Consider the following 24,844-nt stretch of genomic DNA (forward strand, 5'->3'; position numbering starts at 1 on the left):
GAAGATCTAATAACATTCAGTGTCAAAAATATGCAAATATGCAGAAAGTCATACAGGGGGCAAATACTTTTTCACCGCACTGTATATAGTGAAGGTTACATCAGCCATTGCCTATATTAGAAAGCACTAGCGCCATCTAGCACAATGCTGTGTATTGCCAGCAAAACAAAAGAACACTTGATGCAGTTGTATTTTAGAGAAGTGCTGTTAAGATCTGAAAAGCTAACTTAAATGTTAAGCATTTACTAAAGTATGCATGTCAGATGTTAGCCTAAGTGTTTGGTTTACACACACTTCTGTCTAGTGTAAAGGTAGTCATTTTATGCCCTCAATATGTATTTAAAGTCTTCTTCACTTAAATATGAAGTCATTTATTGAAAAAGAGAGAAAAAAAGATTTATAAAGCTTTACCTGCAATGGAAAAATATATTAAAATTGTACTTAATTTAATTTCAAAATGCTTTGAACTATTATCCTGCTGTACTTAATTCAAAGTATGTAATGCTTATGGAGTTGACTACAATGTTTTTCTTATACTGCTAACAGTAAGTAGTTTCAAATGTAATTCTGAATGCCTTTTTCATTACCCTTACTATTGTATGTTGTTTGCAATGAATCTGAGCGGTTCTGTTGCTCCTCCAATACTGAGTTATCATTTTTGTGTCACTGATGAAAGGACACATTACCATGTGATTTAAATGGAATAAGGAAGCCTGTTCAGCACTGGCATTGTAAAGTCAGATTACAGAAAAAAAAAAAAAAAAAAAAAAGATTTTAAAAAACTATATTGAAACAGAACCACCAAGACCAATTGTGAATACATTGTGAACAACTAAGCAGTCTTTTTCAAAGCACAGACATCACAAAATAGCATTCAAATGAACAATCGTAGAAACCGTAGAATTTCAACACGAAATAAAGTTATGCTTTTTATTTTTAAACATAAACACCACCCTTGCCACTTTCAGGTTTTACCATGCTGTGCTTTCTATCAGCACAGCTGACTGCTTTAAAAATAAACATTATACCCGAGGCACCTCTAGGAATTCCATTCAAGTGCAAAGCCATCAAGACAGTGCTTCTTAGCGGTATTCTCTTCATCAACCTTTTCAATGCAATTGCAGTGGACTAAATAAAGGTTGGTACTGCTTAGAAAACAAACACAGCTGGATTTTTAACGTGTATATTAATAATAAAGCTGTATATAATAGTTATAGGCCTTCTACTTGTGCCGATATTTTGCCAGCACAGACACTGGCTGTCCAATAACCCCATAATATTCAAATACCGAGTCGAGGTGCATAGTAGAAACTATTGCCCTGAGAGTTGAAGACAGAAGGTGGGTTCTCCTGTATACTGTGAAAAACCCGGTCAAAATCACGCAAGCACAAGCCTACCTGCAAAATACTGTACGATGCAATCATTTTGAGTAGTCCTAATTGCCATTGCTCCACTACTGAGCCTCTGCAATTTTTACTATGGGCTTATCTGAGTAATAATTAGACACATTTTCAGAACACTCTTTATACAATGCAATATATGACACAATGTGATTGTTTAGGCTTATGGGGTCAAGTGACAGAATGGCCAGAACGAGGAAGTGCAAGAAACATTCCAGCAACTTCGCTAAGTTTTGTTTTACACACACTGCAATTATCCAGTAATGCACCCTGCAGTACTTTTTATACAGTCTTTTTGAATTGCCCCTCCCCTACTACAAGGCATGTTAATCAAACCTGGTACATGTTCATTAGCTGGCAGAACACACCTGGGTACCTTCGGAATTTAATGGCTTTTCTCTCATCATCAATTGGGATCTAATACATTCATGAAATGAACTGTTCCCAACTGCTTTTGGCAGACACTCTTTCAGATTCTTGTCTGCTGATGTTTGTAATACCCTTCAAAAAAAGTTGAATTGAACTATCTGTTGATCTCTTCACTCAAAATATTGACTCATTGCTGGTGGATATCTGGTGTGCGGAGTCTGTACTTCACTACCACCGGTTGTATACTATACAGTACTTTGTGATATTAGTTTGTATTGTTGGAAGCAGTTTATCGGTTTAGCTTTGCTTGTAATTTTTGCATTGCAGCTGTGTAAGTAATTGAAAATCTGAATTTGAACTCGGCTGACTTAATTGGTAAAATAAAATGGCGATTGATTTTCAAAACAGTTCAAGCACCCCAGTCATATGAAAAAAAAAAAAAAACTCAGATCGACAGCAAATATAAAAAGCTAAGGAAAGTAAAAAATAAATTGCAATCTAAGTATCTACCTTGAAGGAGAGCAGTTAAATCAATATAATCTCTTTCACAATACCTATACTCCATTATATTTAATTATAAAAAAATTACATTTTCTAAGACTATATAATATATACATACACTGATTAATTTAAAACACTATCAAAAATCCTCTAAAAATGTTCAAAATCAACAGGTTCCATCAAAATGCGTCTTTACTAAGTTTATACATTCTCTGCATTTATTATATCAACAAATAGCATGCTATTATTTCACTGGTTTCTGCGGCATGGTTATCGCTGAGTGGTTATCTGTGGGAGTATAACTGGCACACATGCTATTCCGGCAAAGGATTCAGGGAAATGCAAGTCTCGTTCCCATTCATCAGTCTCACTATTATAAACTTGTACAATGCTCGTCACGTTATTTAAATGCCAGTTATAGCCCCCAACAATGTATATCTTCTTATCCAACAAGCAGCATCCAGCCTCCGACTGGCCAGCTCGCATAGGGCTTACAGTAGTCCACTGATCCGTGTCGGGAATGTAATATTCCACAGCTAAGACATCGAAGCAGCGGTCAACATGATCCATCCTGCCTCCCAGTGCATAGATCCGGCCACTGGTCTCAACCATTGCGTGCAGTACTCTCGGTTCATTCATCGGGGCTTTAAACTCCCACTGGTTCACCGCAGGGTCGTAGCAATGAAGAGTCTTTTTATCTTCTACAGAGACGCCGTATCCACCGGAAATATACAGCTTTCCCCCACAGGGGGCGCCAGCGTGACCCCAAATCCTGCGCTTTAAAGAATCAACGTATGTCCACTCGTTCTTTTTGGGGCAGTAGCATTCCACCGAGGATAAGCTTCCAGACCGATTACGCCCTCCTGTGGCATAAAGCTGGCCTTGCAAGATGTTCAGCTGGAACTGTATTCTGCTTTCCTGCATCGACTGTATCCGGAGCCATCGGTTCAAGTGAGGATCGTAGCGGTAACAAATGTCCACCGCACCTTCCCCGCTACGGTACTGCAATTGCTGCCCTCCGACAACGTAGACGGAATTATCCAGAATGGAAACGCAGGCGTGGCTGCAGCAAGTCTCCATTTCAGTCAGCTCTTTAAACTGCCTGGCACCGATGTCGGGGAGATAGTAGACTTTGCTGCTTACAGTCCGGTCATTGTCTGTGTAAGGGGTGCCACCGAATGTAATGAGAGACACAACATCCGATCGGATTTTCGTCCGAGGCGACTGCATCTCGTGCTGGCGGAAAGGCAGGATCTGGTAGTTAAAGGCCTCTAAGAGGTACTGTCTGCATAAGACGTCTTCCACCATGATATCAACGGTCTGGACACTGTCCACCAGCTCTGAGGATTTCATTAGCGGAAAGCGGATGTGACACAGGACCTGGCTGGCACTCGCGCGCCTGGATTCCTCGTGCTGTAGCCAGCGGATTGCAGCATGGAAAAGGTTGATCTCGTTGCAGTTTTTCAGTTTGTTGCTTTGAAGGAAAAAGACCAGCCTCTCCAGTGGAATGTGAAGGAAGTCGTCCTCCTCAGCAATCTGGAGGAAATGCCGGAAAGTGAAGGCGTCCACAGACTCCTTCAGAGAAGAAAGGCTGAAGGTGGTAGCCATTTGTCCGATGTTTAAACAGGTCTCCACGCTCATAGCCGATTTGAGGAACTCCTCGCAGAGCTCAACAACTGGCAGCATCTGCAGGAACACGGCTGCCCCCAGCACATCCTGGATGCAATCCAGGTCCAACGTCACTTCAGCGCTGTATGCAAAATCAACGATGTGCTTCAGTCCTCTTGCTGACACACCTTTCAGCTCAACAGCGTCTTGATTAGACTCTCGCATCCCCCCAGTAAACATGGCTCTGTAAATCAAGATTAGAAACAGACAATCAGTCACATTGTATAAGCTTTACTGAATGTCCAGCAGTGTATATGTACAAATTTTAAGTATCGCCACTGCTTCTGCATTTTTTGATTTTGTGATTGCTTAAAGAGTTCTAGAATGAAGCCCAATGTAACTATTCAGAATTCTAATAGGTACTTTGTGTTGTACATCCACGACTATAAAACCAGTGCAGTCACATACAGAGGGTCCTCATAATCCCAGAACAAGTAGGTGGTTAGATAAAAATGTATTCTGAAACTTCTATAGGATTCTAGGTGTGTAAAATAAGTTTGTTGTAGATTGGTGCAAAATGAATAGTTATCGTGTTCACAATGTAGAGTGTAACCGACACAAGTGTGGGTCAGTGAAATAGTTCAATGAAATGTATAATTACATTTTTCGAAATATTTAACATACTAGATACTGTAAAACATCCATGGAACAGTTTAAATGTAGATTACATTTTGGGCTTCTGTTTGGTGTTTATTCATTTTATTATTCAGTGCTTATTTTTTTGCTATTTTTGAGTTAAGTAAACAGTTCTCTTCGGGGCTTCCGTTTTTAATATACTGTATGAAATGAGTGTTTTCAGTTACTGAAACAATATGCACATTAACTCAACAGTACATGCACACTTCAGTTGTAACTTCTTTCCTTTGCTGTCTTCCACAGTGAAATCCCTATGGTCACAGGCATATTCTTCTGGGGTTTTTGTGTGTAGGCATTTTTGTACATTTTGCCACAATTTGTAATTCTGTTTTAAATCTTCTGTATCTCAACTGTAATACAGCTTTAAATCCTGCTAACAACCCTCCATTCCTAACTGTAATCTCCTTTTAAATCTCGCAAGCAGAGTCTCCAATAGAAATGTAGGAATGTGCTGTCACTCAGTAGTTGGGGTGGTTTAAAGTATTCAGAATGACCCAATGATAGATACAAGGCACGAAAGCAGGAAGTGTGTGTGTGTGTGTGTGTGTGTGTGTGTGTGCATGTGTATATATTTAATCTGTACCAGGTTTTATTTAATTTATTTTTTTTAATGGGAAAGGGGTGAAGTCGAGGTGAACTGATTAACCATTTACACTGTTTTCCTGGTGGTTTCCGGTGTTTATTGGCTATCCACTGATTTAATTATTTTTTGTATCGTGGGTGTTTTATCGTTTAAAACCAAAAATCAGAATTATATTGATAGCAGTGGACTACGTGGATATTTTAACATAAATTAAGTGAAGCAACAATCTATTTGGTTATAAACTTTGGCTAACAGTGAAAATAAATGTGCTGTTTAAATATGTATGCACACCAACAAGTATGCAGAGCAAATACAAAAATGCAGCTAGATGCTCCGCCATGAAGAGTAAAATAAGATTTGATACAAAACAGACAATCCATTCAAAATACCAGAGTGAATGACAAATTTCATTTTTACTTTAGAAATATTAATACAATTTTCACATCAGTTCAAACATGGTCATAACAATAGCATTTGTCAATTATTTTTCACGGCTCACCTGTTATTATAACGATGCAACTGCTATTTGGCATCCTTTGTTTGGTATCTAATTCAGTGGGATAATGCAAGGCCTACACAACATATTCTTTGCTCCTGGGATATTGTTCTATTTTAACATGTTACACATTGTAAGGACTTGCTGTAAAATAAAGGCACACACACAGGGGCCGCGCCCCCCTGCCCCTGCTGCAGTCTGCCTGCGTTCTGTGCAATTAATGGCTTTTATTAGTTTTTGAAAAATGAGCAAATATCTGAACGAATATTTAAGTAATGAGCGAATATCCGAACATGAACATGTTCATCCCAGCACTAATCTATATATACAGTACACCCTCGCTATAACGAACCAGCTGGGGTCCAAGCCTTTTGTTCATTATATTGAGTGGTTTGTTATAGTGAAAGGACAATCAAAATGAAGGATAAACTGTTGGAGTAAGTTAATGAGATGAGATTGTGAATACAAGTAGAATTACATGTACCTGTTCGTCTCGTGTATGCAGTATTCCGCCTTTGATTTATCCTGTTCGTTAAAGTATTAAAACTCACTACAGAAAGCACCAATCTCGAATTGAAGCTGAACATTTATTCAAAATCAATCTAAAACTAATCAGTTCAAGGTGCACCCAATCTTAATCCAACATACAAGAATCCCAAACCTTTATGCCTAACCAACCCAACATGAAAAGTTAATCCGAGCTACAGGTTTTTTTTTTTTTTTTTTTTGCTTTAATCAATTTTACTTTGCCGCATGTTTTAAGACAAAAAAGTGGTTTTTGACAACCAATATTCACAACAGAGACATGCCTGTGTTACTCCTTTTTTCAAATTATTTATAGCTTCCAGCATTGTTGCAACATAAAATTATTTTCGATTCAGAGGCAGTTTTACACAGTCCGCATTTTTAAGATAAAAGAGCTTACTTCACTGCAGAGGTGGTATCCTGTGCGTACAGACCAGAATGTTGCAGGGGCCAGGTTTGTTATAGCCAAAGGCTCATTATAGTGAAGGGCATATACACACACACACGTTTACAAGAGCACAGATGATCAGATGAGAACTGGAAATTGAAGACAAAGAACCTCATTAAAAATGTGGATAAGGTTTAAAGTCACTGAACTGCAATAAACACCATTGGGTGTCACCTCACAATGCTACTTGTTAACTTCTAATTAACCTCTCATGAAGTCTTTAACCTCTGGAGGCCTGGGTTCAAACCCGTCTCCACTGCTTTGGTGGTCTCAACCTATTTCTAGCAGACGCTGGGATCAACAACACTGAGCCACCTGCGGTCTCTGCTGAAAGAGGCCCACAGAGGGCCAGGTTAGCACTGAAGTTCGAGCCACCGCTGTACTACACGCAGTGTGTACTGTATTACCAAACTGTGCTCCAGGAGAGCACAGGCCCATGGCTTATTATTAAACAGTAGAGATTTGCTGCAGACTTCTTACCAATGACAACCAAACACACCCTCAGGAAAATCTGAACCACCATGTCACTAAAGCATTTTCTTTCACTCGCTAATTCAATATGACAGTGTCATGCTATTGTACTGTGAAATTGCACAAATGGCAGAAAAACAGCAAAGACTACAAAGGGACATACAGACAAAGTATTTACCAAATAAGCGTGTGCTTTTATTCAGAGGAAAATAACCGACAGGCTTTGAGCCCAAAGACAATCTGGGCTTTTGCTAAGGATAACCTTCTAAACAATTATGCAGCAGTGTTTCACTCTCACGAAGATAAAGAAGTCAGACCAGCCAATCTATATAAATCACAATGAAAGGAACAACCCAGGTTTGTTCTGAACCTCAATGCAGAAAGGATCCAGTTCTCCTTAGACTGTCATAGCAGATACTCTGTAAATAATGTCACTATAGTCAATCAGAGGCAAAAATGTACTCAAGATCAGTTGTTTTCTAGTTTGTGCAACCCAATTCCAATTTTTTTTTTTTTTTTTTTTTTTTTTTTGCAAGCACATCAATCATTACCTGTTGTTACAATTCAAATTCCTATCTAACTATACTACCAATATTTGTAGTTATTTACTAGTTCAATACAGTCTTTGTTTAAAGTCTGACACTGTTTAACACAAGTCAAATCCAACAAATGTTGCTGAATGATCCTGAAAGCTTCCTGCATGTTTTTATTAACCAGGTCAAGCGAAGAGCCATTAGAGTACAATACAGCATCATCATTTAATTGAGGATTTTCAATACTGACGCCCAGGTTGTTAATGTAAAGAGTAAACAAGACTGGTCCGATCCCAGAGGAACTCCTTTTTTGAATTCAATACTTAGAGGTTAATCCTTAAAGTTAATACTTTGGGTTCGACAATTATTAAACCACCGAACTGCCTTCTCACCTATACTCATTTCCACAAGTCTTTGAGACAGAAGCTCATTATCCACTGTGCCAAAAGCTTCAGAAAATGGAACAGAATCTAACATATAAAAAGCGATGCCTTTTTGTACACTGTGTTGCACCAGTATAAAAAAAGTTTAAAATGTAAAGCCTCTATAAGGGAATGTGTAAAATAGGGATGTTAATAGCTTAGAGTTTAAACGTTTTCCAAGTACTAAATGTTTATAACGGTTCCAAAATGTTTAACCATGTCAGAGATATGCATTTCAAATAGAGACGTGCTGCAGTGTTTATAAAGAAGGTGTGCAGTGTAAACTTATTTCAGTACTCACAGAAAGTCTTTTCCATACACACATCATTGCTGTACACATGTAGTCTTATCCACATTAATGCTTTAGTGCTCCTTTTTTAAATTCCCAATATGTTTAAGTTTAAACATTTAGGAAATTAAACAGAATCCCCAGCGTGAAAGTAAAGACTTACACCACAACTAAGCAAAGTCTGACGTGACACCCAGCCAGTGTATGGGAGCCCTGGGGTTGTACCTGAAATAGTCACTGCAGGAGGCGAGGACGGCTTTGTGGACCAGGAACTGCTCCTCATTGATGGTGAGGACGACGTCAAGGAGTTGCCCCTGTGCTCGTAGCGCAGAGAGACCCTGCAGGAGTGTGGTGCTGTGGCCAGGGGCAGAGAATGTGCAGCGCAGAGTGCTGTTCTTGTTAGCCATGCTGCAAGAGACAAGCCACAAGAAACTCTGTAAGCACTTTCCACCCTCCTGCTCTCCTTACCTCCCTCCCTCCTACCATGAATTATTAACTGCCCTAGCAGTTGGAAGCATCATTTCAGTATTCAGTGCATGCAGGTTTCCACATTTCAATAGACTGCAATACTGAAGGGGCGACTACAAATACGGACGGCTCGGGTTATATAATATTAAACAAGGCTCACATGGCCTGACTGCTTACACAAGTTCAGAAGACAAAACACTGAATCTTATGTAGTCTACCTTGTGCAATTTTGTGCATACCTTGATTTTATTTATTTATTTTTTAATATAGCAATCGTCAATTATTTTTTATTATTTTCTCCCAATTTGGCATATCCAATTATTTTTCTAGGCTCAGCTCACCGCTACTACCCCCGCGCTGACTCGGGAGCAGTGAAGACAAACACATGCTGTCCACCGAAGCGTGTTCCGTCTTTCTACTGCATTTTTTCACACTGCAGACTCACTGTGCAGCCACCTCAGAGCTACAGCGTCGGAGAACAACGCAGCTCTGGGCAGCTTATAGGCAAGCCCGCAGGCGCTCGGCCAGACTACAGGTGTCGCTGGTGCACGGTGAGCCAAGGACACCCTGGCCGACCTAAGCCATATTCCCTGGGTGGCACTCGGCCAATTGTGCGCCGCCCCCTGGGAGCTCTCGTCTACGGTCGGCAAGAGTATAGCCTGGACTCAAATTGGCGACCTCCAGGCTATAGGGCACATCCTGCACTCCACTCCACTCTGAGTGCCTTTACCAGATGCACCACTCGGGAGCCCCCATACCTTGAATTTGCATTGATTTTTTTATGTGAGCGCATTCTTTAAACAATATCATCTTTTAATATTCATCACATCTCATAAAAAACAACGTACTAAAATCCTGATGTAAAGTAAGGGGAAATTACCTTAAAATAAAAAAAAATTGCACAAGTGGACCTGGATACAAATGATAGCCTATTGTATTTCCATGAAAAGTTAAACCACTTCCTAGTAAACATTTCATTTGTGGCTGTCACTTGCTGGCAAGAGTCCCATTTCTAACCGTGGTGCTTTTGTTGCTGTTTGTTTCTCTGTGCAATCCTGGACTACCTTGCAAAAGTAGGGTCTGTGAAACCTGCAGCTGTCCTGCCACAGAAATCTATGATCTATTCAGAAGATAGCAAGCTACGTTCCCTCTAAGACTTTCATTTAGTTAGCCACACTGGCTAAAGTAACTTAAGATTTTTAGCCACACTGGAAAAACTTTAGCCACTTAACAATACTATAAACAAGTTATAAACATACTGTTTCAGCAAGGCAAAAATATGTGTTTTACCATTTATAATACACATAAATATGATATTTAATTTGCACTATAACTCTGATTCCCATTTAATAAATGCCAAACTTAGTCCCATGTGAAAAAATGTCATTACAGATTTCCTAAATTCTGAATAGGTTTGCAGAGATATTCATGTACTCCATAATCGTTAACATTATTTTGACTGACGTGATTTTCTTTCCACTACAGAATGGTAAAGCAAAATTGTGCCAGTAGACAGTGCTATTAGTGTATGTTCATATTGATGCTTCCCTGACCAATCTAGTTACACAAGATTGTACTACAGTGCAGTCCGTTTATAAGAATCAAGTGATCGCATATAGTGATCAAAACTACTGGGACCAAATTATTCCTATACCAGCCAATGTAAAATAATCTGCATGTAAGAATTAAGCAATCCACTTATAAGAATAATTTCCGGGCAAACTGACTGCGTGTAATACGATACTGTATCAAGTGCAATGACGTGTACAGCCAATAAAAGCTGTTTTTGAATATGAATTTAATCACATCTCGTGTGATTAGGCACGTAGGCAGTGTGTATAGTGCAATGATGCAGGAAACACTACATTGTTTGTAATCAAACTTGACTGCGCCACTGCATTGTGCAGGTATGTTTTTTGTGTTCTCTGTTAGTGAAAATGTGTTTCAATAAAGTGAATACACGTTCACTGAATACAGCAGTGATATTGTGTGATATGCATGTAGAGGGAGTGGGATTGCAGTGAGGAGGAGGAGGGGAGTTGCAGTGAGGAGGAGGAGGGGTGGGGCGCTTTGCATATCCGTTTAAATTAATATATTACCATAAGCCATACAAATGTTTAAATGCAGTGGTAGTCCCGACAGTAAAAATACTGTCTGTAAAGTCATTTACATTCAAGGCCATGTACAAGTAACACCGCATGGCAGTGAAACTAGGCACTTTCCCGATATTCAACTTAGTCCAAGTTCTGTAGTGACCATAGATCTCAACTTTGAGTAAACTTAATTTGAAACCGTGATGGTACTAACCAAGATGCTTACGCATGATGCTTATGCTTACCCCCACAACGAGTTGAATGCACTGTCCTCGGTGACATGATGCACTACCAGTGAACTGTTCATGGAATTACACCATTGCTTACCACATGTTTGGGCTGTGAAACTGTAAATGACCCACTTGTTTTGATGTATTGTCCTCAGTGATTGAGCACCATTGACATTTGTATACTGTATTTAAACTGCTGATGGCACGCTTTTGCTAATTGTAATGTGACAGAGTGGCCGAGGACAGTGTAAATTATCAGGCTGGAGTCTTGATTTACAGTTTTAAACTGGTGTTGGTTTTATTTTTCTTACACTGCGGTGGCGAAACAACTGCTAATAAAACAAACAAAATAAACCTAGCTCTCAGCTGGAGCTTTTTTTATTGAAACACTCCTTGTTTGTGATCTAGAGAATGAGTTCAAAACCAAAGAAAACAATGTTACGAAGGAATGCGGTTGAACGGGCCCCCCCCTTTCTATACCCCCCCCCCCCCCCCCCCCCCCCCCCAATCACAAAGTTACTGGCTAAGCCATTTCGATCATACTAAGTTTGATTCTGCACCACAGTAATCATATTGGTCCGCTTTTAAGACAGATGTGATTCTTATAAACAGAATGCACTGTAATGTGATTAATAACATAAGTAGGATTATACAGCCACTACTGTGTATAAAAAAAGGTGTTCTTTCACCTATGACTACTGACAGTAATATTGCACCGATTCTGATATTAAAACTCAATGAATCATAGTGAGACGAATCCTTTTAAATCTAATAAATGTGTTTATTTTATTAAATTACTCCTCTTTCGAATCCACTCTGTTACTATTTCCAAAATACATTAACACATTTTAAAGAGATAGCAAAAAAACCCCAAAAACTTAGCTGTGATCTTGTAGCAGCTTGTTTCTGGCTTGCCGTCTGTGAAAATGTTCTTTCGGGACCAGAGGGTTTGAAACCATGACTGCTTCACCTCTCTATGATTAGTACCACGTTCATATTTTAGTTGTGTGTGCATGGTGACTGGTATTCCTTGGGCTACATCTTTCGGAACATGATTCTGGTAACTGGTGTGTACAGCTTGTTTTATAAAAAAATTTGTTTGGGTGCCATTTTTTTACAAACAGCGTCGTCCGCTGACTGTTTCTAATTAGAGCCTCTGGCCTCCCTCCAAACACAACGTTTGTGGCATGCGTATGTTACGTGATCAAGCTAAAGAGCTTTCATTGGGCAAAATGAAATCAAACTAAACAGTCTGTATTGATTCATCTACCAGCACACGGTGAATGTGCTGGCGGTCTCACACAAGCACATTCTTCAAAGATGGCCACTAGGGTTGCCACTTGTCCGGGTTTGACCCATACAGTCCGGGAATTGGCATTTGTGTCCGGGTGGCAGGAATTAACAAACCCAAATCACCCTAATGTCCGGTTTTAAATTAAATGCATAAAAAAAACACCAACATTCCTTTAATATTTTCTTTGACATATCGTATATAAACTGGACATTTTGGAGTGTAATTTGGAGTCTTTATTGGCAGTTTGGATTTGATTGTCAATAATACTTCCACCAATCACAGTGTGGCATACAGTGTACAGTCCCGCCCTCTAACAGGCTGGCGGTATGCAGCACAGAAGCGCGCACTGGGCAAGGGAACGAATGTGTCAGATGTCAAACTGAATATGTGAATGGCAGTGAGTGATGAATCCAATTTGCTTAAAAAAAAAAAAATTAAAAACAGACCGGACATTTCCATCAATGGATTTAGGAAATTTGGAATTTGTAATGCGATCAGAAACTCTGAGGTTGTATAAACTGCGCCTGCTACTGTGGTACCTGTAGGTTAAGCAGTTGTGTGTGTTTTTTATTTATTCTTATTATTTAGAAAAAAAATCTGTAACAATGGTGGACATTTACTTTGGATTGTTATTGTCGATACGTGTAGATACTCCTATCCACAGAGCAGGTAACGCAAAGTCCCTAATAAATATGTTAAAATAAATTACTTCTACACCATACAAAAAAGTTAATTTTGCCAGTGCTTGCTAGTCTATTAACCAGTTTTAAATTTAAAGCATTTAAGTTTATTGTTCAAGTTTTCACACGTGCAATACTGTCCTTCAATTACTACATGACAGTGTGATCATTCCACTGTGTGTGTTAACCATAGCAAAGTTTTAAAACTGAGTGAGCAAATGCCTGTCAAAGCGGACTGCAGTTAGTAATCCTTCCAATTACTGATATCTTAAAATTGAAGGGCCATATAAGAATGATAAATATTATAACTCATTTTTACCAGGCCTTTGTTATTCTCTTGCTGCAGCGACATTATAGATGATATAACTAGTTACTGTAAATGAGATACTGTTTTATTAAGTAAACATGTTTTTTAAATTAACAGTAGAAATACAAAACTCACATTTTTCTTTGTGAACGTACTAAGTGATAAATGCCAATGCAAAAACCGTCAAAATCTACCAAGGTAGCAAATCTGCAAATGTAATACCAGCCACAATTTCCAGTTACACGGTCATTATTTGCTTAAAGGATTTCCACTATCTTATTAGAAATGTGTTTAGTACTGATCTGTACAATCTACTGTGCCCCAGCGTTTGAATAATGCTTTACATTGACCGTGTGTAATTAAATACATAACCTTTACAGTAAAACATGGGTTACTTACTACATATAATGGTAATTAAACCGTGTGTGTGTGTGTGTTTGTGTTTGTGTGTAAACACTGCATATTCAGCAGCAGCCATTTGTAACATTGAAAAACCTGAACCAAATTCGAGCACATTTATACTCATTTTATCTCTTTTGCCAACACACAACCAATAGTGCCAGTTTTTAACGTCTATTAATAAAGTTTACTATTATTTATTATGTTTGGGGGGGAGGGGGGGGCGTCACAAACAAGATTTTCAAACTCAAATTATTTGTAAAAAAAAAAAAAAAAAAAAAAAAAAAACCAAACCATGATCATCTCTTCAGAAATTGCACTGATTTACTACAGTGTTATTCATCACCACAGCTACTTGTCTCATTGTCTCAGTTAAGAGTAGCCTCTAACCTACCATGATATAGCTACTATTTTTCTAGCTTGCAAGTTTGATTGCTAGAAATATCAAGAACACAATACTGTGTATACGGCACGATTACTGATTTGTACCGAGATCTGGTGGTATTGTTTTAAACTGTATTATAGTATACTGCAGAGCTAGGCTGACTGAGAAATATGTCCGGGTTTGGTCTGTGGAAAAGGTGGCAGCCCTATTCGCCACCGTGGCGAACTTCAGGAAAAATAGATGAGCCACAAAGGAAAATGTTTTGCTTGTGGGGACGTGGTGAGCGGCTAGCGGGAACGTAGGCAAGTTAAATTTGTTGTGTTTTCTGTTTCTCAAATGTTTGCAGCAACCTACCCTATTCTAATACAAATTCATAAACTGCACACGTTTATAAAATATATAGATTTGCAAAGTGCAGTGAGACTGCTGCTAAAATATTTAGTTCCTTGGTTGAAATAAAAACCTGGAGGTCAAGGTATGTCAGTCATGATCAAACTTAGTGTGAGAACAAACTTAGTTCAGTGAGAGGCACTGTATTTTTAAACCTGAAAGTTCACATTTAAAAACAACTATTAAACACAGATGTCTTTACACTCAGCGCACAATATGAAACCAGGTGCTTCACAGCTACAGAATACTAGGGCAGGAGAAAGCCTAGATCAACAGTTTAGATTAAAATAAAAACATTACAAAAAGTCTGAACTCTGCTAAAAATGCTTAAGAGTGCAGATACGCCTATAACATACACAAGTGAAGCAATGTTTAAATGTGGACCAGATTTTCCAGAATGTTAAATAGTGGTCTCACATTATAAAGTGCATTGTAGGTTTGTCTCATTGGTCCACTTTTCAGCACTCCTTTTTAGTACATTTAAAAAGTTCAAACAAATAATTGCAATATACATTAAGTGAAATTTTAATTAAGTTATGTACATAAAAGCTACAAAAACTTACCAACTGTGTAGGATTTACAATATTTAATTTCTTACCATATTATTAATGTGTTATTTCCTCGATACCATATATTGGTTGTAATCATTAAGAATAAAAAGAAAATTTATTATTTTGCCACTTTTCCATCTGCAGCATAAAACCAGTCTGTAAAACTGCCATCTCTTTCCAGTATCAAACTGGGGCTGCAGCCGGTTCCAGTCTACAATTCAATCCACAGCCAGACATTACACAGCAGTCCAATATTTCCCTGACAGCATAATATATTCACAGCCCTCACAGTGACAGTATTTAACTTTCATCAGCAGTGCTAGCTGGAGAGATCAGGTTCTACTAGCAATCTTAGGGGGGGCTGACATATTCCCAATTTTAAGAAAATCCATCAGATTTGCTGCTGATGTGGCAGATAGATACCTGGCATTGGCTGCTACTCAAAACTGAACAACTTGGTATAAAAGAAGACAAAACTTTGGAACAACAAATGAATAACCATTATTCACGTGAAGGGACTTGATGAACCTGATGAGCTTGTTTAATTGCATGACAGCGGCTCAGCCATGTGCAATGTACATCAGCAGGATGTGCAGAACTCAACGTCATTGCAGGAACACCAGCCTGGAATATCTGGAATGCAAGACTGTCCATTCTCAGCATTCAAGCGACATCTGCATTCGTTATAAAATGGAGGGAAAATCCCAGCATGGGATTTATCTGAGTGTCAAGATTGTCAAGTCTGGTAATTATAAAACATACAATGCTGCTCCGCCTGTCACTTAAGACCAACACTAGAAAAATACCACCAACCTAGTTATTTACTACTACCCTTACAGCACTCAACAATTAATCTAGTATTGATCGCAACGGCTTTTATTTGTTTTGTGATGAGAAATGGCAGAATCTTATGAAAAAACTGTCTTTCTTGCTTGAACAGTCAGTAGTTTCCTCAATGCATATATTACATTACTAAAATGTAAATGCATGTTTTCAGTCCTATTTGAAGGCTTTTGAGAAGAGTCTCAATTTTGTGTTTCTTGCTATTGAATAAAAGGAGTTCCCAATCCACCGATTATTGATAATCACCACGTTCATTTAGGAAATTGCTAGCAGATTGCCCCTCGAACTACCATCTCCCAAGAAATGTGTCCCAGTATTAAATTAGAAGTTCCTTTAATGTATTTCAATTATTTATTTAGAAAGTGAACAGTGAATAATTCCTCACGGAGAGTCTCATTACAGTGACTTTCCAAGGAAGAGGCATCAAACATGACTGACTGTGGACTGTAAATGTATTAATAGGGACTGCATCTACAACACTTTGCAGTAATCAAACACATAGGAAACCCAGTACAGTGCTCAGTATATTGTACTGCTATCATGATGTTATGAAAAGTTTGTCTCTGATGATCCAGTTATATTCTGTCTGGGACACTGCGATGTGGTGATGAGATGCGGAGGCGACATCAACAGGAGTGATATTAAGCAGGTTGTCTGTATGGTTTTCTATTTGAATAAAGCAATACAACTGCAATCTCTGAACCCTGTGTACTGACTTAAGAAAGCAGTTACAGGGTATGAGTCCCTCCGTGAAAGATGCCCAGGTCCCATTTAGAGATTTTTTTTTTTTTTTTTAATAATTCTTAGTCTAACCCGATGAGAACAGGCTTTTTTCTTTTTTTATGTGTGTGTGCCATCAGCTTTCTGTCCTACAAAAATCATGAATTAGTCTTGTCTCTTTAAATCTGTAAAGCTATGCTTCGATTAAACATTGTGTGTGTGTCATCTTTAAACTATATTTTTTCTTTGTTGAAACATAAAACTGGTCTGTTGTGAGGTAAACTACAGCACAGATGTCATGTAAAAGTTACTATGTGGGAGAAGTTAAAATATATGGAAAGGGCGTGTTTTCTGTTTGTTTAATAATGGAGAGAGGCCTGTAGTGTAATTAACAGCTGCTTATCCAAACAAACCCAACTGTTACTGTACTTCAAAGATCTTCATTAGAATACCAGCCGCCAAGTTCAAGCGTCAATGCCATTTTGTAAACCAATGATATCCAAGACCCAGTTTCACTCGAAACAGCTTAATGCTTAATTAATAATATACTTGTAGGTTGCTGGAGTTTGCAACGTAAACTTGTTTTAATACAAAATGCACACGTTGTCACTTACAGGACGGAGTGAATAAAATCTGCAAGTGTTATCAAAGCTTCCAGACACGAATGTACTAGCACTCTACTGTCATCGAGTCTTTTTTTTTTAAAGCTTTATAATAAATTACAGTACATTTCTCATGAAAAAGGCTACTTATTCATGTGTATGCCTGAATGTCCCGTTATTGTATGACTGCAGTCAGCTAAAACAAAAATACAGCATTTAATACTTTTTTGTAACATTTAATTGTGATAACATGCAGCTACCATAATTTAAAAAAATACACACATTGTCAGGATCTTTACTCGCAGTGGCCTACAGCAAGACCCCAAATGAATCCTCGGCATTTCTTGCCTTTACTCACCGTCATACCCCCTCACGCAAACTGTTATCAAACGTCACAAAAACCTCTCTACGATTTCCTCTCCGGGTCCGGTTTGTTTCTGTTTCTGTTTTGACATGGCGATGATGTCTGAAGTCGGGACGGCTGAAAGATACTAGCCGGAATTAGTCGTTTTGTCCCTGGTCTCATCCTCACCTGTTCTGCGGTCGCTCCGAGGCGAACTCCCTACCTCCAGATTCCGCCATCTTCCTTCAGTCACACACGCACAGGTGCTGCAGAGACGCGACGGTTCATTCAACGGGGTTGAAGAGTACAGGTTCTGTCTGAATACCATCACAGTTTTATTAATGACTAAAACATGGCACACAAGATGTTTACATATTTTCCAGTAGGTGTGCTCTAAGGAAAATGTCGGTAATTCTAATTAGAGTTGCTGCTTTTTAACTGTTCGCACTGGCTCAGGAGCGTGCTGCTTTAGGAACTGGTTAAACTGGTTCAAGAAAATAGGTCCACTAAATATCCCATACTGGAAAATTCAAGGTCAACTGCTAATTTGTTTGTGGTGAAAAGCATACAATGGCTGTGCATTTTCCAGCTGTACAACCGTTTCATAGCATTTAAATATATTTACGTGGATTTTTAGAAATGTTTTATTGACATGTAATTTCTGGCAATTTTTTGTATTTATGTGGTTTTTTTTTAAATCTATATCAGCAGGAGTCGCTATAGATTTTCATATGTGTCAGTCTCCGTTTGGTACCAAAGTGGGTTAATGCACTAAAGTTAGAATGTGATTCACAAGTGGGCTGAGATATCTGACATTGTTATGACCGGACATCTTTTTGCAGACACGTGGTGAGATGTACACAAAAACATGAACAATGGAATTGCTCATTAAATGGAACAATTCCTATTTACTCAGGTCCTTTGCATGTAAACACAATGACACACCTTACCTTTGATTGGTTATTGCCTCCTGTGGGTGGTGAGAAAGCTGTAATTTACCTTTGGTTATTGCCTCCTGTGGGTGGTGAGAAAGCTGTAATTTACCTTTGGTTATTGCCTCCTGTAGGTGGTGAGAAAGCTATAATTTACCTTTGATTGGTTATTGTCTCCTGTGGGTGGTGAGAAAGCTGTAATTTATCTTTGATTGGTTATTGCCTCCTGTGGGTGGTGAGAAAGCTGTATTTTTAACACCTGCTTAAAAGAAAAACAACCTTCTTTCAGTGGTATGTTCTATACTCAGAGTTTAGCTTCAGATTCCATTTTTGTATTTTTGTTTTTTCTTACTGGCAGCACCAAGTGATCTGTCATTTTGAAAACAAGTTGTTTTGCAGGCCATACCCTGCTGTGCACTAGATGGTGCTAGAGCCTGCTTATTCAAAGACACGTTGGCTGGTCTAACCTAAGCAATGGCAGGACACTGGAACTGAAGCACAGCTCGTAAAGTCATAGACCAAACATAACACACTATTATCAAAAAACAACAGCAAAGTTTAAAACAACATCACTGTACTGGAGTAATTGCCATAATAACACAGTCTGCATGATTGCAAACATGATAGAAATGGAACAAAGACTGGAGTTTCAAGCTGCTAGTCTTTAAAGTAACTTTTCAAGATATTTAGTACTTTAAAAAAAAGTTTGTTTTTTTTACAGTAAGTCCAAATGAAAAATGAAAAATACTATGTTTAGTGATGAATAGTCTTAGTAAGTACTGACAAACTGGAGGGGGTTTCAATCTCCATGCATCAAAACTAACCTGGACTGGTGGAAGCCCCCTTTCTCTTCGGGGGTGAGTGAACTGCTGCCTCACTTACCCCCTAAGAGAAAGGGGGCTCCCTCCAGCCCAGGGCAGGCCATGGAGACTGAACTAAGAGAGAAAGGGGCTCCCTCCAGCCCAGGGCAGGCTTGAAGCATGGAGACTGAACTGCTCACCTCTAAGCGAAAGGGGGCTCCCTCCAGTCCAGGGCAGGCTTGAGGCATGGAGACTGAACTGCTCACCTCTAAGAGAAAGGGGGCTCCCTCCAGTCCAGGGCAGGCTTGAAGCATGGAGACTGAACTGCTCCCTCACCCCTCTAAGAGAAAGGGTGCTCCCTCCAGTCCAGGGCAGGCTTGAGGCATGGAGACTGAACTGCTCCCTCACCCCCCTAAGAGAAAGGGGGCTCCCTCCAGTCCAGGGCAGGCTTGAAGCATGGAGACTGAACTGTTCACCTCTAAGAGAAAGGGGGCTCCCTCCAGTCCAGGGCAGGCTTGAAGCATGGAGACTGAACTGCTCACCTCTAAGAGAAAGGGGGCTCCCTCCAGTCCAGGGGCAGGCTGGCTTGAAGCACTTGAGACTGAACTGCTCACCTCCCCGAATGGGACCTCCCTCCAGTCCAGGGTAGGCTTGAGTGCACTGGAGACTGAATGCTCACCTCTTACTCCCTCGAGGGAGGTCAGGTCCCGTCCGGAGACTGACCTGCTGACCTCTAAGAGAAATTCTCTCCCTCCAGTCCAGGGCAGGTCCCGACCGGACACTGAACTGCTCACCTCTACCTCATCCCTCTAAGAGAAAGGGGGCTCCCTCCAGTCCAGGGCAGGCTTGAGGCATGGAGACTGAACTGCTCCCTCACCCCCTAAGAGAAAGGGTACTCCCTCCAGTCCAGGGCAGGGGGCTCCCCTCCAGTCCAGGCAGGCTTGAACATGGAGACTGAACTGCTCACCTCTAGAATGGAGGGGGAGTCAGTCCCGTCCGAACACTGTACCTCTGACTTGACGAGTGGGAGATAGAGAACAGGTCCCGGAGGGAGGTCAGGTCCCTTGACAGGGTCCCTCTGAACGACAGCCCTCTAAGCTCCCTCCAGCTCCCTCCAGTCTTGTGCAGGCTTGAGGCATGGAGACTGAACTGCTCCCTCACCCCCTAAGAGAACGGGGGCTCCCTCCAGTCCAGGGCAGGCTTGTGACATGGAGACTGAACTGCTCACCTCTAAGAGAACGGGGGCTCCCTCCAGTCCAGGGCAGGCTTGAAGCATGGAGACTGAACTGCTCACCTCTAAGAGAACGGGGGCTCCCTCCAGTCCAGGGCAGGCTTGAGGCATGGAGACTGAACTGCTCACCTCCCTAAGAGAACGGGGGCTCCCTCCAGTCCAGGGCAGGCTTGAAGCATGGAGACTGAACTGCTCACCTCTAAGAGAACGGGGGCTCCCTCCAGTCCAGGGCAGGCTTGTGACATGGAGACTGAACTGCTCACCTCTAAGAGAACAGGGGCTCCCTCCAGTCCAGGGCAGGCTTGAAGCATGGAGACTGAACTGCTGACATGACAACAGTAGGTGAGACTTTCAGTAAAACATTTTATTTGTCTCTCACCAATTGTTTAATCTAGATGATCTCTTCTGTGCAGTTCCTTAAACACAATGATAAGGGTGACATGCAGTGAACAAAAAAGGCAACAGAGTGAACCATTACTACATGTGACACTATCCAGTAACCAATGTAAAAGAAATACACAACTGCATGTTGCATGGGACCAGAGAGCATTTCGTGTTGTCCTTGAGTCAAAGTGGCTTTGTGATGTAATACTGATGTCATTTTATATTATGACTATTTCTTCATGGGGTAACACTGAAGGATGAAGCTTTACAATGGCAGCCTTTTAAAGTAATTGTACTGACAAAATAATTCTATGAATCACACCCATTTTGCACTTCCGTTAGCTACAGAGGTCTCAATTGTGCAGTTCTGAAAGCAACACATGCTATTGCAAACGTGTTTTTATTTTAAAACAGACATCTGGTATTACACAAGGTTAAAGATATTTCTGTTTGCTTGCCTTCCAGGAAGTCTGTCCCTGCTTTACTTCCTTGGTTATTAGACCCCAGCAGTCTTCTGGGTCACTGGCTGAAAGCATGACGGTCAATAAGGAAAGTAGCCGACTGGTTATTCAATCAATCTTTATTTGTATAGCGCCTTTCATAGTGGACCACCAGCATAAAGCGCTTTACAAGATACAGTAAAAAACAATGCATAATACATTAAATACAAAAAAAAAAAAAAACAATGCATAATACATTAAATGCAGTAAAAAAAGCAATACATTAAATACAGTAAAAAACAATGCATAATACTTTAAATACAGTAAAAAAAAAACAATGCATGATACATTAAATACAGTAAAAAAAACTGCATAATACATTAAATACAGTAAAAAAAACAATACATTAAATACAAGACTAGGATGTGAAAATTCTAAAACGTTGTGGGTGCCCATGTCATATAGAATCATAAAAAAAGTTAGAAATAGCAAAGCCACAACAGCTAATAACAGATATCAGGCTCAAAGAGCATGGACAGCAAGAGAGAACAAGTTGAGAGTTGATTTAAAGCGAGTGACGGTGGGAGTATCACGCACCAAAACTGGAAGAGAGTTCCAGAGAGTCAGTGCAATGAAGCTAAAAGAGCATTCTCCAAATGTGGTGCACTTTTGCTTGGGGATAACAAGCAGGCCAGAGTCAGAGGACTTCAGCTTGTGGGCAGGGACATAGCGGGTCAGCAGGTTAATGAGGTATTCACGACCTTTGTGATGAAGGGCATTGTAGGTGAGCAGGAGAGGTTTGAAAGTAATCCTGAATTTTACAGGTAGCAAGTGCAGCTGGGCAAGATGGAGGTGATGTGACAGGAAAGAAGCCAGTAAAGGGATGAATACAATGTTATCCTCCATGTGGAATACCCCAGGGAGTGCGACAGTGTGTCGGTGAGATGAGATAAGGTTAAAAGCACTAAAACCACAAAAGCAGAGAAGCCTAGCTCTTTTGTATTGTGGTTTAGGCTCTCACTTGCACTACGTGGGGTTGCTGATTCGTGCCCCCAGCCTTGGCCCTGTTACACATGGATTTCAAATGTTTTTAACTTTGTGTAGTAGCAGATTTTTTTTTTAATGAAAGTACCGATAAATGTTTTCTAAAACTTGTTTTTCTTTCGAAAACATTTTGTACAACTTTTGGAGTCCGACTTCAACTGAATCCATCATTCAGAGACAGGCTGTCAGTGGGAGCCTTTGTGATGTTTGTTTATTGAAAGTGCGCAGTGCAATCCTACAGAAAGTAAGCGACTAAACTTTTCCTATAATTGGTGGTATAACGAGAGACAGCTGTCGATGTAAAAACAAACTGTCTACTTTCGATTTTACTACAGTGACACACAGTTAGATCCTGTTGTGTTTCGTACCCATCTAATTCTGCTTCTGATTTTTTTATGTTTTTTTTTTTAAGCAGCTTGTTTTAAGCACCAGTATAAAAAATGTGAATACTACCTAAAATAGTAAAGAGGAAATGAGGCTAGTAGGCTAGTCAATGTATTGGTAGTAACATTTTCTATTTAAAATGTTTCAGTCATTTCCCATGTTGAATTGCAGCTAACAAAATTGTTCCATTTATTTTCTCTGCCATGCACATCCATTCACTATGTCGGTCTAATATATGCAACATGTTTTAGCAAACATGTACAGACGTTTTCATCATAGATCATGATATCTAGCACTACACCCTGCCCCTCGGCGTATTTTGTATTATATTTATTGTATTATGATTTAAATGTATTGTTTAGTGTTTAATAAAACACAACGTTTGTTATTATTGTTTTACAGCATGGATGGGGTTAAAATTACCCATCCAGCTAAACTTGTGCAGAATGTGAATGCATGTGACCATCTCCAGAGGATTCATTTATTACTAATCTGGAAAGGGTCACGTGTAAAAACCTGCAGCTTTGGGTTGGTTTGGTTCAGAGGTGGAATGAGAGAGTCGTGAGTGAAATTAGATACTATAGAAAACAATTGCTACTCGTGCTGGCTTTCAACCAGCATGTTACTTGTTTTGTGTTTGTTCACCATGTTTGTTTATTGTCTGTTTTGGCCATCGTGCCGGTTTGTTTTGAATAGTGTTTTGTTTTGTTTAAATATTTTATTTATTTATAATAAACGCACACACACACATCAGCGCTTCATACCCATAGTACTGAGTCTGTCTCATCCTGGTCACAGCAAGCCATGCGTTTAGTTTTGTGCTTCCAGAACTATAGCAGTAACAGACTTCCTGGAAAGAGGTGCAAGCAAAACTGAGAATTTTCTTTACCACCAGACATCATGTTTTAAAATGTAAATGTTTGCTGTAATATGTGTTTCTTTCAAAACTGCACATTTGAAACCTATTATAGTGAATGGAAGCGCATGACAGGTCACATTTATGGAATTATTTTGTTAGCTACAATTACTTTAAAGCCCTTTAAACTCCGGTATATGGGATTTTGCCAGCTGGTGGGCCACTTACCTTTTGCTTTGTAGCTCCGACCAGGAACGTCAGTCAGCAGTGATTCTTTGTTTGTTCCAAAGAAGAGTCAGGCTTCAATTCAAGACCAAATGCGATGCGATACTAGGCCAAATAATGATTTTAAAGCTGTGCGCACATTAAAAAAAAAAAAAAAAAAAACTTTTGCCAATAAAAACCAATGTTCGCATTCTGGTATTCTGGTCATTTTTGGTGCTATTGGGCTGAAATGTTGTGTGGAACTTTCCCAACATATAGGACTATCATATAAACTTCTCAAAAAATTCAACATACATGTTTTCTTGGCTTAGTTTACAAAAAACTGATTTTTTTTTCATCTGTGAGTCTGGAAGCACTTTTTATTCTAGATTCCAACATAATAAGAAATACAAATTTGTGGTTTAAATTTTGATATAAATAACATGCTTCTAGGACATTCAGAATTGTGTTTTTTACAGGAGAAAGGCAATTTGGCAACAGTAGGCGAAAATTGCTTGGAGTGTAAAGGGTTAAGAATATAAGGCTTAAAACATGATGGGCTTCTGAAATGTTACGGTTTGTGTCACTGTTTTGTATTAAATATGCCACAAACCTTTGATTCAATTATTGGAAATAATGTATATTTCCTTAGCAGTAGCAAAAATTGTATGATACTGTGCTTGAATTTCAAAATGTAAGCACACTTGTGCGTCAATAGCATTGCAATATGTGCATTAGTAATTTTGGAAACAACAAGGCCAACAACCTGAGTCATTTGGTTTAAGGAACTGTTTGACAGTATTTCGTACAATCAAAATACATAGTAAGGTATAGGTTCACTAAGCAGTCCTTTCTTTAAGGACAGCTTGTATACCAGAGTGTAACCATTAACCCATCCCCTGCAGCACTCTGTCCCTAAAAAT

At 39.5% G+C, this 24,844-nt stretch overlaps 2 protein-coding genes across 4 annotated transcripts in view; one reads left to right on the plus strand and one right to left on the minus strand.

Annotated features, from left to right (window-relative positions):
• On the minus strand, positions 1-17,923 carry LOC121301455 (kelch-like protein 26). Of its 3 annotated transcripts, none has more exons than XM_041230873.1 (3): positions 17,836-17,923; positions 8,567-8,749; positions 1-4,122 (listed from the first exon to the last, which is right to left on the minus strand). In XM_041230873.1, the coding sequence occupies exons 1-3, from the start codon at positions 17,883-17,885 to the stop codon at positions 2,541-2,543; spliced, it is 1,815 nt and encodes a 604-aa protein (XP_041086807.1). In that variant the 5' UTR covers positions 17,886-17,923; the 3' UTR covers positions 1-2,540. The 3 variants fall into 3 exon arrangements, with proteins under 3 accessions (XP_041086807.1, XP_041086808.1, XP_041086809.1); XM_041230874.1 differs by lacking the exon at positions 17,836-17,923 and adding an exon at positions 17,662-17,743; XM_041230875.1 differs by lacking the exon at positions 8,567-8,749 and having other exon boundaries at positions 17,836-17,922.
• The window catches only part of LOC121301456, a 12,547-nt gene continuing 5,574 nt past the window's right edge, over positions 17,872-24,844 (plus strand). Inside the window, exon 1 of the mRNA XM_041230877.1 lies at positions 17,872-17,956. The gene's annotated coding sequence lies outside the window, so the exon portion shown is untranslated. The remainder of the gene's footprint in view (positions 17,957-24,844) is intronic.

Source organism: Polyodon spathula, chromosome 27, assembly GCF_017654505.1.
Source record: "Polyodon spathula isolate WHYD16114869_AA chromosome 27, ASM1765450v1, whole genome shotgun sequence".
NCBI classification, from domain to species: Eukaryota; Metazoa; Chordata; class Actinopteri; order Acipenseriformes; family Polyodontidae; genus Polyodon; species Polyodon spathula.